The sequence below is a fragment of the Astyanax mexicanus genome, chromosome 7, assembly GCF_023375975.1.
Source record: "Astyanax mexicanus isolate ESR-SI-001 chromosome 7, AstMex3_surface, whole genome shotgun sequence".
Classification (NCBI taxonomy): Eukaryota; Metazoa; Chordata; class Actinopteri; order Characiformes; family Acestrorhamphidae; genus Astyanax; species Astyanax mexicanus.
In genome coordinates this window covers 6,213,640-6,231,690 of record NC_064414.1, presented here as the reverse complement: position 1 = coordinate 6,231,690, position 18,051 = coordinate 6,213,640, and the positions used below count along the sequence as shown (strand labels likewise).

Here is an 18,051-nt window from a genome sequence, read left to right as displayed (position 1 = left end):
GGCTTTAATTTAGCAGTATGACACATATTTGACGATGTTGGCATTTTGCAACTTGAGTTTCATAAATTCTAAGTACAAAGCAAACAGCTGGCAGTTAAAAGCTTTTAAAAGTTAAGACTTTAAGACAGTATGGGCCCTATTTTAACAATCTTCACATGAACCTTTAACCGTGTGCCATCCAGGTTGATTTAGGGCGAGTCAATGTGTCTGTCAATTGCTATGGTAACGACAGAAAAAGTACACCTTCCATGTATGAGTTTTGGCCGTAAAGTGCAATAAACCAGTCGGCGTTTCACTTGCCATTCCCTTTGGCGTATTGATATTTCAGTGGTGCAGCGACCTAAAAGGACCAGACTGAGAAACAGCTTCATTCCAGAAGCTGTAAGATTCTTAAACTCCACCTTGCAACACACTGCAGTCATACAGGAATTCTCCCATATTTATATTAATGTCTATTTATCTATTTTATCCTTAATTTTATATTTAATTCTTTGTTTTATTTTAGAGTGGAAAGTAAAATATAATGGGTGGGGTGAGGTTTTGTAAAAAGGCAAAAAAGTAGGTAGACACAGGCTGAGAATATAGTATTAATAAGTGGAAATAGGAACAAGTGATAATACTAAATTAGTAGCAAATAAAATAAAGAAAAAACAGTTGAAAACTAATTCTGAGAACTAATTCTGAATAAAACAAAGCAACAAAAAAGACATTGTGTTTTTATGGGATATTCTTCAATCGAATTTCAACAGAAATGACTTGTTTTACAGGATAAACTTTATTTTTAAACTGAAGAAAAAAAGGTAAAATTATGAAAATTCATAAAATAAGGACATTTCCTGTGTACTGCACTAAACATATAAAACTAAACTTTTAATAAAAAGATTAAACAATACAAAATATTACATGCAAGTAACAAGAAGCTATGAATGTCACGTCCTGGCCTTCGTCTCATGTCTCTGTGTGTGTCCCACGTGACCTGTGCCCCTGTGTTCTGTCTGAGTACTTTTCCACCTGTGTCAATTTTTAGCTCCGCCCCCAGCCCCAGGTGTTTCCACTTCCCTTGTGTACTATAAAGCCTTCCTTTGTCTCTTGTCCTTCGTCGGTCTTTGCACTAACTCCTGTTGTCTGTCTTTCCTCGTTCCCTCGTTATTCATAGTGCTAGTTCCTTGTTTATCTTCGTTCGGTGTTTATTCCTAGTTTATTTTCCCTTGTTCTTATCTCGTTTATTTCTAGTACTTTCCCTGTATATATCCCTGCCTTGTTTAGTTTTTATTTTTTAGTATTTATTCAGTCCCTCGTTTGTTTCTTTGTTTATTTACTCCCGGTTTGTTTATGTTAGTTATTATCTATCGAGTTTAGTTCCATGTTGTTTTCCTTGTTTGTTTTTTGTTAGCCTCCCTGTTTGTTTTCTCATTAGTACTTCTTGTTTGTTTAGGTTTATGTTCTCTAGTCTCCCTCGTTTGTTTAGAGTTATTTCTGTGTTCCGTGTTTACTTGCATCTTTGTTTATTTGTTTATCTTGTTCTTTGTTATTTATATTATATATTTATTAGATTTCCCCTTTACCTGCACTTGCGTCCGTCTCCTCGTCTCCCTGCCTGGGTCATCCGTGACAATAAAACTATTTTTAATGTGTTGCAAGGCTAAAATGCAGGAATTAATGTATTTTAACAAATAAAATCAAGATGAGCAAACAAAACAGTAAATATCTTGATTTTATACTTTCTGCAATCAGATAAAAGTAAAATAATGAAACACTGAGGTTTTTTTTTTTTTCGTTTTATTTCAATACTGTCCAAACTTTTTTCTGGTTTGGGGTTAAATGTATAAACATTAAGTAAGAGTTAAGTAAAAGTTAAGCAGTAAGAAGTACATGTTTTATTTTTCACTGTGAATATTAACATGCTGTGTTAAAAAAAAACATGCATATACAACACAAACATATACAAAACAAACATATATTTGTGTGTAGTATAATTTTAGCAGACTGTGTTTGTCTATTGTTGTGACTGTTGCTTCGTGTATAAACTATGGAGCTTACTGGAATGGACTACTTTTGGATTACTGGACTTCTGTTGAAAATGTAACACTCACAACTGACCACACTTCTTCTAAAAAGACACTTTATCTTGAGAAGCTGATGAGATGATGAGATAGTGACTGCCTCGTCCATCTTCCACAGCGACTGAGTAATGAAGCAGGAATAATTGGCAGAATAAGAAAGAAAAATTATAATGATGGTGTTAATAATCAACAAACACAACAATAAAATTCTCTCTTTCTCTCTCTCTCTCCAACACATTAACACCCACTCACAACAAAATATGAAAGCCAGCGTTCATCTTCATCTCCATTCCAGGACCGGAATCTTTCCTCATCTTGATCAGCATTTAGAGAAGCATTGAGGAATCCACAAAAATATTCTAATACTTTTATGCAATTACTTGCAATCATATTTATGCAGGTATCTAATTATTAAATTGTCATTAAAAACAGCATGCTTTTATTTCCATTTCCTAGATTTCTAAGGCCTAAAAATTTGATTATAAAATGCAAAGAGAACTGAGAGATATTTAGCTTCATAACTGGATTCTAAACATAAGTATGCAATAAAAACAATATAAAAATATGTGTATTTAAAATCAATGTTTAGTGATAAGTTTCTTTGATTTTACCAAATTAAAAACCTCTGGAATATAATCAAGAGGAAGATGGATGATCACAAGCCATCAAACCAAACTGGATTGGAGTGGCATTAAGTTATCCAAAAGCAGTGTGTAAGACTGGTGCAGGAGAACATGATGCCAAGATGCATGAAAACTGTGATTAAAAACCAGGGTTATTCCACCAAATATTCATTTTTGAACTCTTAAAACTTTATGAATATGAACTTGTTTTCTTTGCATTATTTGAGGTCTGAAAGCTCTGCATCTTTTTTGTTATTTCATTTCTCATTTTCTGCAAATAAATACTCTAAATGACAATATTTTTATTTGGAATTTGGGAGAAATGTTGTCTGTAGTTTATAGAATAAAAGAACAGCGTTCATTCGACTCAAATATAAACCTATAAATAGCAAAATCAGAGAAACTGATTTTAACTTTTACTGACAAAATCAAATCGTCCAATAGGTGCTTTTTATTATTAAATTATTAAATTAGGGCGCCGAGTGGTCCAGCGGTCTAAGGCGACTATGAGCAGGAGGTCGCAGGTTCGAACCCCAGCTCATGCAGCTTTGCCATCAAGCTGCCGGCGCTCAGAGGGAGCAAAATTGGCCCTGCTCCCTCTGGGTGGGTAGATGGCGCTCTCTCCCCACATCACTCCTAGGGTAATGTCTGCAGCACAGGGCGTCTGTGAGCTGATGTACCGGAGCTGAGCCGCTGTGCTTTCCTCCAAGCGCGCTGGCTGCTCGGCAATGCTGCATCAGCAGCAGCTCGAAAAGAAGCTGTGGCTGACTTCACATGTATCAGAGGAAGCATGTGTTAGTCTTCACCCTCCTGGTGTGTTGTGGCATTACTAGTGATAGGGGGAGTCCTAATGAGTGGGTTGGGTAATTGGCCGTGTAAATTGGGGAGAAAAATGGGAAAAATTAGAAATAGAAAAAAAAAAAAAAAAAAAAAAAAAAATTATTGCATGCATGTAAATGCACTTATTGTGTCTGATTTATTGTGCTAGATTTTTTTTCCTTTTTTGTGAATAATTGTTTTATTAGTTTTTGGTTAGTCAGTATTATTTTCACAATAATATCAACATAATATAGAAGCAAACATCCCCTCCCCTACCTCTTCCTCTTGCCTTTTCCCTTAAATCATTAACGGGAAGAGATTAATAATGTTCCAGCGATCTGTAGCACTGCCACTATGGTCAGGAGATCTCTGGTTTGAATCCTGGTCATGCAGCTCGCCATCAGCTGCCGGAGCCCTGAGAGAGCACAACTGGTCTTGCTCTCTCTGGGTGGGTACAGCAGATGATGCTCTTTCCCCTCATCACTCCAAAAAGGGTGATGTCGATCAGCACAAGGCTGCGTCTGTGAGCTGATGTGTTGAAACCGAGTCGCTGCGCTTTCCTCCGAGTGTGCTGTGATGCTACTCGATGTATCGGAGGAGGCATGTGCTGGTCTTCACCCTCCTTGTGTTGTGGCATCACTAGTGATGGGAGAAATACAGCTAATAAAAAAACAAAAAATAAAAAAAATAAAGAGAAGCGCCACTGATGCATTCAAACCAATGCTGTGACCAAATACAAAAGCTATAATATTTGAATGGTGAACCATTATCAATCTGTCTCATCTTGCTATTTTCCAAAATAACCCTAGATATTCAGAATGAATTCAATAGAAAATAAGGGTAGAACTCTTCTCTAGGCAATGGATAACTACCAGCCCTGGTGATGAAGTGATTGTGTGGTAAACTAACAGCATGCAGAGCTCTATCTGCTGATGGGATTCCAAAGCCATTAGAAGTGCAGGCAGAAGAATATTATTATTGATTTTAATCTTGAATTACAGTCTGTTGAATCTGTCGAGTTATTTCTGCACAAAGGCTTATTATCTTCCTGGAATTAAAAAACCCACTGCAGGCATGTCTTAATAAAATGGTTTCATGGCTCGTTCACTGAGAAAATTTAAAAGTTATTTTTTAAGTGGTTCTTTAGAAAATAAACCAAATTTATGAAATGCATGGACTCCCAATGACCTCTGAATGTGTTCTATGGTATCTAGCACCAAGATTTACCAAGCAGCAGATTCTCTGTCATCAGTGTACTAGCTGTCCTTCCTTGGAGCACTTTTGGTAGGTCCAGTCTAGCTGTCAGGTATTAGTGTTGTAGTTGTAGGCTGTAAGAGCAAGTTACAGTTAAATTATAAAATCTAAAGGTCTAAAACAGAGCCCCATCACTGTAGTTTTACAAATGTAGTTCAATTAATGCATGCTCACAAAAGTTTGAAACTATTTAATTAAACTGTTAGTTAGTATTATTTTCAAGATATATCAACATAATGTAGAAGCAAACAACCCTCCCCTCCCCTACCTCTTCTTCTTGCCTTTTCCCTTAAACCATTAAGGGAAGAGATTAATAATGGTTCAGCGATCTATAGCACTGCCACTATGGTCAGGAGATCGCTGGTTTGAATCCTGGTCATGCAGCTTGCCATCAGCTGCCGGAGTCCTGAGACAGCACAATTGGCTTTGTTCTCTCTGAGTGGGTACAGTTGATGGCGCTCTTTCCCCTCATCACTCCAAAAGGGTGATGTCGATCAGCACGAGGCTGCATCTGTGAGCTGTTGTATCAGAAACTGAGTCGCTGTGCTTCCTCCGAGTGGGCTGTGATGCTACTCGGTTTGAAAAGAGGCGGAGTCTGACTTAACATGTATCAGAGGAGGCATGTGCTCTCTCTCTCTCTCTCTCTCTCTCTCACTCTCAGGTGAGTCATGGGAGAGAATTGTGGGTGGAGACTACAAAAGGACCTGGACCAAGATGGCCGACAGAGAGAGAGGACCATGCGGCACGCTCTTGTAGCCTATTTTATTGTATTACTTCTCTGATGTGGTTCATTTAACGCCTCTTTTTGGCTAAAAGACAACTCACTGTCTTGGCTGTACCACCTGGGTTTGCAAACAGGTAAGATTTACCAAATATTCTGATAAAATAAACCATGTTAAGTACGATAATAAAAAAAATGGCTAAAAAAGACGCCAAATAAAGTTGTATATAAAGTTCTCAAGACTAAATTCTTCAAAACCAATGATACTTGAAATAAATAAATAAATACAAAGTTGAGTAAAATAAGAGTGTTGTGTGGTAAATAATAAGACTCTTCAACTCAAGTTGATGACCTGAGTAGAGTTTTTTTTTGCCTAAAGTTTTCACAATTCGATCAAGGAAGAGAAGGTTTATTTAACTTGCATTCATTTACCTTTTTTTATACATTTCCTTTGAACCGTTTTACGGATATTTGCACTACAAACCAAATATGTGTCGAACTGTGTTTGCTTTCAAGATAACTAGTAACTGAATGCTCCTTGCAATGACTGTTATCTTTAGAAAATAAAGACTTCATATCCTGTTTAGGAACTTAGATAAATAGAATATCCAAGTTTTTACCATAAAAAAAATAAGTTTTGTTTTAGTGGTTCTTTAGTAAAACATTGATTTAGGTTTGGACTTGGTATCTGGCACTAAGACCTGCCAAGCAGAACATTCATTGATTCCCTGAACAAGCTTTCATTAAATGATTTTTAAAGAGTTATAAGTCATTTAAGCCATTTGAGTCATATTGTTACTTTTGGCAGTGTGGGCATTTTGCCAAGTCCTGCTGAAAAATGAAATCTGCATCTCCATAAAAGCTGTCAGCAGAGGGAAACATGAAGTGCTGTAAGATTTTCTTTGAAAAAACTGCACTGACTTTTGGACAACAAAGTAGCACCACTGGCTTTCATGTAAAGCCCCACTAGATAGGATTTTCTTGATTTTTTTTATCTTTTTAAAGAAGTAAAATTACAGCTTGGAACTCACTGCAGCACTGCATTGAGTTGTAATAGGAGGAATAGCGGTGCTCTCGTGTCTGTGCCGGAGCTCCTCTGAGCTCAAACCAGACTCTGTAAGTTTTCCAAGGCGGCCGCGACCAACGCTCGCGAGAACTGCGACCTGCTTTCCGACCTTTAGTTCTAACAGTTCTACAAGGACTACTGGTTCATTCTTTACAAACTAACATACAGACACTCTGGCAGAAGCTGGAAAGAGATCGAATATGTCTGTGAAAGCCATAAAACCAGAAAGAGAAACTAATCCGCCTGAAACATTTATTACACTCTTACAACTGTAGGGGGAGCCCACGAGCACAAAATCTCAATCCTACCTAATGGAGCTTTAACAATTACTTTAACAATTACTTTTGCACCTTGCTTCATAATGTGATTAAGAGCATCAGTTGCAAAGTAGTTAAGATGTAGAGTTACAGGTATACAGTGAATAACTCTATTTGAGTAACGTTCTAATCCATATTTTGGCAAGAACTACTCAACTAACTGAAGAAAAGCATGTATATATATATATAAAAATGAGGATTAGTGAAGAACTTCAAAAACAAATGTTATGATTGAAACTGGCTCTCATTAGGGCCACCCCAGGGAAGAAAGAGCAAGAGTTTCCTCTGTTGTACAGAATAGGTTTATAAGAGTTACCAGCTTTAGAAACCAATATTAACAGCTCCCCAGATAAGAGCATCTAAATGCTTCTTCACAGAGTATTTTGGTTTGTTTAACAGTATTTTTAAGTTACTACATGATTCCGTATGTGTTCCTTTATAGGCTGAATAAATTCAGAATTAATTTACAATATACAACACAGATTGTATATGGTTTCCAATGGAATATTTCTATTCAAAATGCTGTGTAGTCTAAGATTAGGACACTTTCTGGTCTTTTTTCCTACTTGGGAAAAACCCTAATAAGACATGTATCCGGTATCCGGTATCTGTCATGTATCTGTTCTGTACACAGTTTGCTCAAGGAAGTTCAAAAGTTTTTTTTGTGAAGAATGACGTTTAATCATAGTAGTAAATAAATATTTAATGAATTTTCATTGGAATGTTCTACTCATATTTGCACTGCATACCAGCCAGCATTACAAGAGTGTTTGCCTTCTTATGAAACAAGTCACTGCATGCCCGCACTGGGTCAACACTCTATAGGATGTGAACAAGGGATCCTGTTTCCGAGTTTTCAGGGTCTTCTACTGCTACTGATATTTGATTACCCATATAAAGTATGCTTGCTATTTAACTAGAATTCTTGAGTGGGGTTGAGAAACAATATCGTAATAAATGAACATCCAAATATATACACTAAAAAAACAAAAATGTATGTCATTGAAAAGTTACTTTGTTTCAGTAATTCAGTTCAAAATGTGAAATTCAAATCCTGCTGAAAAGTTGTCAGAAGCAGAGGGAAGCATGAAGTGCTGTAAGATTTTGTGGGAAAACAAAACTGCACTGACTTTAGACTTGATAATAAAACACAGTGGATCAACACCAGCAGATGACATGTCTCTCCAAACCATCACTGATCATCAGTAAATTTTACATTTCATTTGGAAATCAAGGGATCAGAGTCTGGAGGAAGAGTGGAGAAACACACAGTCCAAACTGCTTGAGGTCTAGTGTGAAGTTTCCACCAATCAGTGATGGTTTGGATGGGTTTTTTTTCAGATGCACAAGTAAATCTCTTTTTTTTTTCATCCCATTAGGTGATAACAAAAAGACCTTTCTGAGAAAAAGTTAGTAGTTTTAGCAGCATCTTATGTCAACAGCAGTTCAGGTTAAAGTAATTACATACCTGATAATTATAGACCTTTTTTTCTTGGTGATGATGATGTAAAAGGGTTAAAGCAATGTTTATGTTTTTTTAACTAGTCATTAGTTACTTTCAGAATTTCTTTAACACGATTTTATCCCTTACCATTTATTTACCATATATTAAGTTTTTCTAATTTAGTTTCATCAAACATGGACCATCATATGAGTCACTATCATCGTAGTTTTTAAAAGTGAACAACTTTTTAAAAAGGTTTGAACTGAAAAATTCCATGTGTTCACATCTTGTAAGGAAACTCTATTGTTCTCTATTGAAATTGAAAATGGGTCTTCCCATTTCTAAACAGCCAAGCCAGGAACTAGTTTAGGATTTTTTTTTTTTAAGAAGGAATAAAAGTGAGATTAGCTGACAATTCCACCTCATTCCAGTAACTGAGGACAAAGCCTCACATCAGAGGCCTTTTTCTGCCAATTAGTATGCTAGGCTAGGTCTGGTGCATTTGAAGGGGGGCTTAAAATTAATTGGTGTGAAACCCAGCAAAAAAATTACCCAGATTTGTTGGATTTTCTGCAAAATTCAGGCTATTTTATACCTATTCTTCAGGTCTATTCATAACCTTACACCTTTTGCAACCTGATCCCAAACCCTGGTCCAAATTCTGGTCCAAAACCATTAAACATCTGCACAGACACTGTAATGTATAGTAGTCTACTGAAATAAAGTTGGACAGACCTACCTGTTATCAGCCAAAGCTCACTGTAATCAAATTGTGTTGATTGGACATCTGGTAGTATATGATGATCATATCTGACAAAATTAAACATTTACAATGTTCCAATATTTACAGATCGTCATAAATGCGTGTGATGAGTCATGGTGTGCATTCATAACAGTCATAACTGTTTGACACAATAAATCCCGTGGTATTAACCTTGTACAGTGTGTACACATTATAATAAGCCTACTTTACAATGGGCTGTAGTCCAAGAAAAGGATTTGAGTCATTAATTATGTTCATGGCCTTGGACACGTCAACCTGGCAACGTTTTAAGACATTTCCTAGGAATTGCCTTCAAAGTACTCAGTTTTTTTTTTTTTTAATCGTCTGTTTCACATTTTTCCCAATTGGCCAATTGGCCCACCCATTCAGTTGCTACTCAGCTGTATATCGTCCATCACTAGCAATGCCACAACACAAGTAGGGTGAAGACTAGACCACGCCTCCTTCGACACATGTGAAGTCAGACTCCACCTCTTTTCAACCTGCTGCTGATGCAGCATTGCCGAGTAGCATCACAGCGCACTCTGAGGAAAGCGCAGCTACTCAGTTCCGATACATCAGCTCACAGATGTCTTGTGCCAATTGACATAACCCGCCTCGGAGGGATGAGGGTAAAGAGCTAAATGTGCTCTCTCAGGGATCCGGACAGATTCTCTCAATAAGCTTCAAGAGGTGGTCACCTGAAATGAAAGGTTTTCCAACAGTCTTGAAGGAAGGAGTTCCCAGAGGTGTTTATTAGCACTTGTTTCCCCCTTTGTCTTCTTCACTCTGTGCTCCAGCTCACCCCAAACTATCTGGATTGGGTTCAGGTCCGGTGACTGTGGAGGTTCAGCTCATTTTTTTGTTAAGTACATAAAACTCAACGTGTGTTCATTCATAGTTGTGATGCCTTCAGCGAGAATCTACAATGTAAATAGTCATGAAAATAAAGAAAATGCATTGAATGAGAAGGTGTGTCCAAACTTTTGGCCTGTACTGTATATGAACTCCCCCAATCACTAGTAACACCTCCAACACTAGGAGGGTAAAGTCAAGCTTTTATTAAACTGCTGCCAATGTCTGTGCCAATGTGCTGGATCCCCAGCTCTGATACATCAGCTAACATAAACCTGTGTTGACCAATGTCACATTGGGAATGATGAGAGGAGAGAGTGCAATCTACCTACTCAGAAGGAGTGGTCACACTGCCAATGGTGCTCTCTCTGACTTTGGCTCGACTGCTGATGGCGATTTGATCTAGCAATCCTCAGTTCATAGGAGCAGCTAGCAGACTACCAGCTATGGGTTGCATGGCTAGTCATTTTTCCTTGTTAAGTAGCTCTTAAATTGAACCATTAGCATTCTAAACTATCTAGGACTCACCCACCAACTTGCCTTACTAAAGTTACTGCTTCATTATTCTACATTATGGCACTAATAAAACAAATAAAGTAAACCTGCAGGGAAAAATATAGTTTTTTAAATTCTGTGAAATTCTAAATCAAATTGTCTTAAGCATAGGTTTAACTCTGTTCACTTGATTATTACTAATGTCACATTAGGAGTGATAAGAGGAGAGAGGGCCATCTACCCACTCAGAAAGACCATGGCCAATGGTGCTCTCTCAGACTCTGGCTGCTGATGGTGAGCAGCATGAGCTGGGATCCGAGCTAGCCACCCTCAGGTCATAGGGGCAGCACCCTGGCTAGCACTGCTGGAACATTATTAGCATTACTGGCTAACTGCGCTAAGTGCTAGCGGTTAGCCGCTAACACTAATGCTCCAACCTTAGTGCTGGAGAAATTTGCAAATCTAAGCTTACAATCAATAATTAGAAGCTCTTTACTTACCCGAATAAACTGTTTTCAGGAGAGAAATCTGTGTAGATTAACATCCAGTGTTTGTCTAACTTTAAAAGAACATGTTTTTGTCTTTTTTTTTATGAATTACAGCTTAGCTTTACTTAACTTAGTAAGCCCTGCTGAATTAGAAGGAAAACATAGCGACACCCCTGTTCCTTACTAGTGCCACATAATGTGCCTTATAATCTGATGCGCCTTATGTATGAAATTAGACCAGAAAATAAATGTTCATTGATAGTACGCCTTATAATCTGGTGCGCCTTATAGTGCAAAAATTATGGTATAATTAAAATACATTGAGGTAGAAATCAAGACAAGTGATTTTCAACACTGAAGATCCATCTTTATTGAAAAAAAAGAGAGTTAAAAAAATAAAATGAAAGGAAATAAAATGAAAAAAATCCACTATTTCATTTGAAGGGGGAAAAAATCATGAAAAGTCCGTTAAAACGAGAATGACCAAAAGAGAGCATTTCATTCTTGAATTTGAATTCGAATATGCCGTATGACATTCGGAATACATTTCTCCGGGTTTGTTTCACAGAACCACGAGACGTCTCGTGGGCTGAAGACTTGAGACGTTGAAGCACCCTGTACCTTGTGACTTTCACTGGTCTATTTTTCATGGTTCCTTTCATTTTTGAGGTGAGTTTTAAGGTTTTTTGAGGCTTTTTCTCTTTGTTTGGTGGTTCAACTCCAACCTTGATTTATAATGACACGTTGCTTTCAAACCATTCCAGCTTTCGATGAGCTTCAGACGGCTCAGATATTCTCTGGAGGAGTGTTATTCATTATTACACAGAAATCAGCTCTAAGAAAACAGTGAGTGATTTTGAAATCAGGTGTGAACAGGGTAAAATCAGGGTAGAACAGGACCTCCATTACTTCATAGACAATGCTTATAACAAGAAGTATAGGATAGCAGCAGCATCATCACTCTAAGGATTCTTTGTGGCCTGTTATGATGGTGCCCTCTACTGGTAGAAGAAGAGAAGAAAAGGAAACAAATGGAAAAAAAAAAAAACAAGAGCTGAGAACAAAAGCTGAAGTTTGGGCACCCCTGATCATTTTCATGATTTTCCTTTTTTAAATCATTAATTGTTTGGATTAGCAATTTCAGTTTAATATATCATAACGCAGATAAACACTTAGTTAAATGAAGTTTATAAGATTTCAAGAAAGTGTGCAAATAATTATTTAAACCAAATTAAGCAGGTGCATGAATTTGGGCACCCCAACAGAAAAAAATTATATTAATACTTAGTGGATGCCCCTTTTACAGAAATAACAGCCACTAAACGCTTCCTATAGCTTCCAATGAGAGTTTGGCTGCTTCTGGTTAAGGGTATTTTGGACCATACTTCTTTACAAAACATCTCCAGGCCATTCCAGAACGGTGTACCTGTTCCTCTAAATGAATGTGATTAGCCTTAGGAAAGTATAGTCTTGGGACTGTCTGTCTTAAGGTTCCCAATCTTTAATTTGGAATTAGGCTTACTTAATTTACTAGGCTCTCCAAACTCATGAATGAAGGTTTGAACAAGCAGATCCATTTTAAATGGAAATTAACTTTGATAAACCATTTATCTTCTACTGTTGAGGTGTTCTACAGAAGCTCCACAGTTAATATAAATGGTGTTGTAATAGATATCATAATATAACCACCTTTTTGTAGTGCAGCACTGACTTGCTTTCTACAAGCAAATGGAAATGGAAGCAAACCAACAACCATACTGTAGATGACCAGAACATCTCCCAGATAAGCCTAACCTCCTTGCCATTTTCAGAAAGATTATACTTTCATACCTATTTATATCAAGCATTAATACGGTAGAAGTTGAGTCAGCAAGAAAACATTTTTAGATATCTGGTACCAAGGGTTTTTTCTTTGTTTCGCAAGGTAAACACTAGAAGTGACACTAGAACAAGTATGACCTTGGTGAAAGAGTCAACTAATGAAAACCTTTACTTTATACTCAACATAAAATTCAGAATGAGAAATTCTCTTTCTTTGTCTGACTCAAATAACTCAAACTCAAATAACTTTTACCAAGTGGTGTGGTGGAGTGGTGGTGCACTGTCCTACTATACAAACATGATCTTCACGAAAGAGTTATCAAATATATATAAAAAAATGGACCTGTGTCCTTACTGAAATAAATAAAAGTAAAAATCCTTTTATTTTCCCCAAAAATCTGAAAATGGATGTTTATTGAATTTGGAGAAAAAAGAGTGCAGAAAAAAAAATCAGCTCTCTAACTGTTAAGCATGGGGGTGAATGGATCAAGTCTGGAATTAATTTTTCTTGTCTCACACACTACACTCAGAATAGACCCAAATTACATTTTATAAAGTAGTGTGGTTGAGTAGTGGTGCACTGTCCTACTGTATGCTAAAAAATCAGCATCCAAAGTTTCCAAGAGAACATCTAAACAAGCCAGGTGCAATTAAAAGGCATTGAGCAAAAGTATATTTAGACAAAAATGCAGAATGTTACCCAAAATTAAAACCTCTCCTGAAACTGTTAAGCATGGGGGTGGGTGCACCAACTAAAAAGTGGACAAGCAGATATTTTGAATGGAAATAAACAGTGCCATAAACTATGTTCTCCTATTGATGTGTTCTTCAGGCTCTCCACAATCAATAAAAACTGTGATGTTTTAATGCATAACATGACTTGACCATTTCCTGTTGCTCAGCACTGACTTTTACAAGCAGACATAGCAGTTCATTCACGACCAGAAGTTTGAAATGCTGAAGGGCATTTGAGTGGCTTCTCTCAGATAAGCCTAACCTTCAAACCAAGCAAAGGTCAGAAGAGATCAAAACCGACTTTTACCCATCCGCACCGAGGGTTCAATCTGTTACACTCTGAGAATCGGTGCATCTTTATTCCAGGCAAAGGGGAAAGGAGTGGCATTTGAACAAAACCTTTCTGTTGAGGTACAGTAGGTAGGTTGCCCAATTTAACCCCTGCTTACCTCAGTAGAAAGGTTTTACTCAAATTTCACCACTCCTTCACCTTCGACTGGAATGAAGACGTGGGATTTCTCAGCGGTTTGCTGGATTGCATCTCCAAGGGCAGATGGGTAAAGATGGGTCTGCTTTGATCTTCTTTGACCTTTCATTGTGACACTTGCTAAGCATGTTGAAATGAGACGTATTTATGGATAAAAGTATGGATCTGAGAAGATTAGGTGTAAATGGAGCTAGTTATGGATACGTAGCTTCAACCTTTCTTCCAGAGGATTCTGGTAGAATGCTACATAACCTAATAGCCAACCAATCACAGGCTTCCACCTACACCTAACCTCTTTCCATCCATCCTCCTCTTCCATGCCACCAGGCTGGACCTGCTCATTTACCAAAGGGTTTGGCTCCAAATCAGAAAACTCAACATAGATGGAAACAGAGATTACTAAATGTCTGGAATGTATGTGGTTGTCATTCGGACATTATCCTTTTTTAGACCCATATTTTGTTAGCTTGCTAGCTTACCTTGCTAACTGCCCTGCTAGTTTGTGCTTATCTGTTGAAAATGAATGGCCTGTAGTAGCTTTAGTAAATAAAGGCACCTATAGTAATTATAAGTAAGTTTATTTTTAAAAACTAGAATCCTGGGTCCTCATGTACTAAAGCTGCATACGTACAAAAACAATGCGTAGGCCAGTTTAATTTTGTATGTACAGTACATTTCTAATGTGTTTTAGCAACACTTAAATGTGATGCATTGCAATTGCAAAATAGCGTACGCAAAATTTTAGCAGGAATTCTACACAAGTCTTAGTACATGACGTCCTTGGATTTGGTCTTAAGACTGTTTAGACCACAGACTGTGTATAGTTGGACAGAGCATCGTCTCTCAAAAGTGACACCACCACAGGTCGGGCGCCCCCTGCTGTTCGGTTTCAGAAAGCTGTGTAACTCCACCCATCCACATAGGTTTCAATGGCAAAACAGACAACTTTCAATCACGTTTTTTTTTTTTACAATATACTGTAATTCTACCTCCTTTATTTAAATGCAACAGCTAGTGTAACCTCTGCTTATATTATCAAATTTTTATATCCCCACAGAATTCGTATTTTAAATCATTATTCAGCTCTATTTAAAAAAGGTGTGGTTATTGTAAATGGACTGGGTTACACCTAGCTGGGGTGGGACCAATGACAGTATGGGTGGGATCATAGACTGTGTGAGCTCTGTGGAGGCAGCCCTCAGGGGCGAGGTTATTTAAATGAGTAGGCTGTCTCTCCACAGTCTTTCTCCCTCCTCTGGTCTCATTTTCATTGAATGAATGGTAACGACAACACAGCGTCCATCTTTTTTAAAGTTTCTGGTTTAGACTGTTAAAAAAAAAAAAATATATATATATATATATATATATATATACTATATATATAATAATAATAAAAATTTAAATTTGATGAACCAGAGAGATATCACTCACTATCTCTAAACACATATTAAATGATTTTCAAGTTAATCAACTGTTGGAGTTTTACCACCTCTCCATTTATGTCATCCTTGAAGCTAAAGGCAATTAAGTCCCAATATAAAACAATGCCCATCAAGACTTTTAACTCACCGAACATCTTAATCCCAATCATTTTCTCCACATCGTACATCCATCAAATAAGATATCAGGGTGCGGCTTCAGGTTCTGTGAGCGAAACCCGTGAAATGTAGCCCTTGTTGGCGTGACTTTGCGAAAACAAATATCATTGACATGCACAATTTCGTGAGATCTGGGGCCGGAGAACCATAGTAAACAAACGAAGAGAAGAAGCTTCACCAAAAGATTCATTGTTCACCTTTTTTTTTGTTGTAAATTCAAAACAGAAATTGTTCGTCCCGATCCAAAAGTACCACACAAACTTTTTTTTTTTTTTTACCGTTTTTAGTTTTTTTTTTTTTTTACTGTTGTTTGTTTGCAACTGTTCCTTCCCGTTAGCCCCTCCCCCCTGGAAAGCAGCAGATCATTCACCAGAAACAAAAAAAACACACAAGCTCCTCCCCTTTTGACGCGGCAGAGAGGGCGCCCCCTGGCTTTTGGAGGGTACTGCAGACGTGTCCGTCTGTCAGATGTCCGTCCCTCGCCCTTCGTATACAGAAGGACTTGCCCGGGCTATGGTGTGGTGCATTTCTCCAGACCATACTGTCTGACGGTCTGACTGGCGAGGAGCTTTGAACACACTTTGAAGTACAAAACAAAGTAAAAGAAAAGAAAAAGAAAGAAAGAAAAAAAGAACCTGGACAGCATAATACTCCATAAAACTGAGCGACAGATCCGTCTGTTCCTCCGGAAGTCTTGAGGCAGTGTTCCACTGTCAGATTCAATGTCAATTTCTAGATTTAAAGTTTTTTTTATTTTTTTTTATTTGTCTGTTTGTCCATTTGTTTGTTTGTCCAAATGTTTGAGTTTAAGTTCTGTCATATTCCATGTGTCCTTATGTGAAAGAGGTGCATGGTTTCCAAGGCAGAATGAGATTTTTGAGACATTTTCCTTGGCAGGGTAAGTCAGGGATTTGTGGGTGCCGGTAGGTAAACTCAGTTGTTGAAGCCGTAGCTTAGCTTAAATTCCAAAGATGGAGATAGAGGTGCAAAAATAATGAAAAAAGAATCGTAATCAATCATAATCAATGGTCTGAGCCTGCAAGACGTGGTGGAGGAGACGTGGTGGAGGAGTCGGTAGAAAACGAACAAAAGTTCAGCATCATTCCCATTTTTCCTTTTTTGTGTACTTGGTCACCATTTTTAATTCTGATACATTTATAGCCATTTATATAGATCTATGTATATTTTTTTTATTTTTGTTACATTAAAAACACCATAGAGATGACAGACTATTTGGTTTCTTTTTTTTTCTAAGTAGAAGCTTCTCCTTTAATAAATGCATATAAATAATAATCTTTTTGTTCTTCAATTTCGAAACTGTCACTCCACACATTGATTTCCCCCATATTAGGCCTTTAAAGTGTTCCTTTTATGTTCGATATTCAACAGAATCAACACAATTCAACCATTTATTCATTCAGTTCAGTTCAATTCAGTTCAGGCAGACGTTTGGCGGCCTTCCTCTGGAGATGGGCGGGACTTTTGAGACTGGTCCTCAAATGACCCTCTCATTGACTGGGCTGTGTAGAGTCTTTGTGTGTGTCTCTGGGGGTCACTAACTGAGTCTCTGTGGGTCCGCTGGGGGCCACACCTCCATTCGGCCCTCCGTTGACGAGAAGAATGCACACTGTCTCTCTTGCCCCCGGAGGAACAGGAAACGCAGCGTCCTCCTGCTTCCTGTTGGCGTGGGCCGGCAATCTGAGTTGAGCCTGGGTCTCCTCCAGCAGGTGGGCCGCCTCCTTCTGCTTTCCTGGGCCGGTGGGTTTCCCTACAGGTGCAGAACTCTGCCCACTTCTGTTGGTGTTGTTGTTGGTGGTGGTGGTGGTGGCAGTTTGCATGCAGGAAACCTCGTCCTGGTGCGAGTGGACGGAGGGGATGATGGGAATGGAACAGTGCCGGTATGGAACAGGAGGACTCTTCCCAGGGACGCCAGAGCAAAGGTTCCTCAGGGAACCCATACCTTGCATATGGTGGAAAGAATCTTGATGCAGGTCACTGTCAGACTTCATGGTGTTCCTGGAAATAAAGAAAGAGAGAGAGAAGATCAAAAAGGGACACGATTTAGAACAGGTTTCCAGAGGTTTTCAACTTGGTAAAATCAAAGAAACTCATCATTTTTAAGTGGTTTCTTATTCTTATATTATTTTTCCAGAGCTGTATATATATATATATATATATACATATATTTTTTTTTTAAGATGATCGAATGTGAAAATTTGGTGAACATTACAAGCTAACATTTGCTTGTTCAGGTTTGTATGAATCAAACAGTCCCTACTTGCTTCCCAATGAATGAATAAATAAGCTACTGCAGGAAAGACTCACAAAATGACTGAACAACAGCATCAACATCAACATCCCTCCTCTAATCAGATACTCAGAGTGAGGATCATCACACTGAGCATACCATCATCCACATACAAGCTCCAGCTTCCACACTGCAATATTCATACAGCAGCCTGAAACAGGGCGGATGAAGTTCGGGCTGCTGAGGTGTTTGAG

General features: G+C 38.0%; 1 protein-coding gene across 1 annotated transcript in view; it reads right to left on the bottom strand.

The window, feature by feature from the left end:
* Nucleotides 1-15,927: 15,927 nt before the first annotated feature.
* LOC103042844 (pro-neuregulin-3, membrane-bound isoform) overlaps nt 15,928-18,051 on the bottom strand; it is a 606,216-nt gene continuing 604,092 nt past the window's right edge. The window contains exon 10 of the mRNA XM_049481456.1: nt 15,928-17,565. Within this exon, the coding sequence (XP_049337413.1) occupies nt 17,058-17,565 (508 nt within the window). The 3' untranslated portion in view covers nt 15,928-17,057. The remainder of the gene's footprint in view (nt 17,566-18,051) is intronic.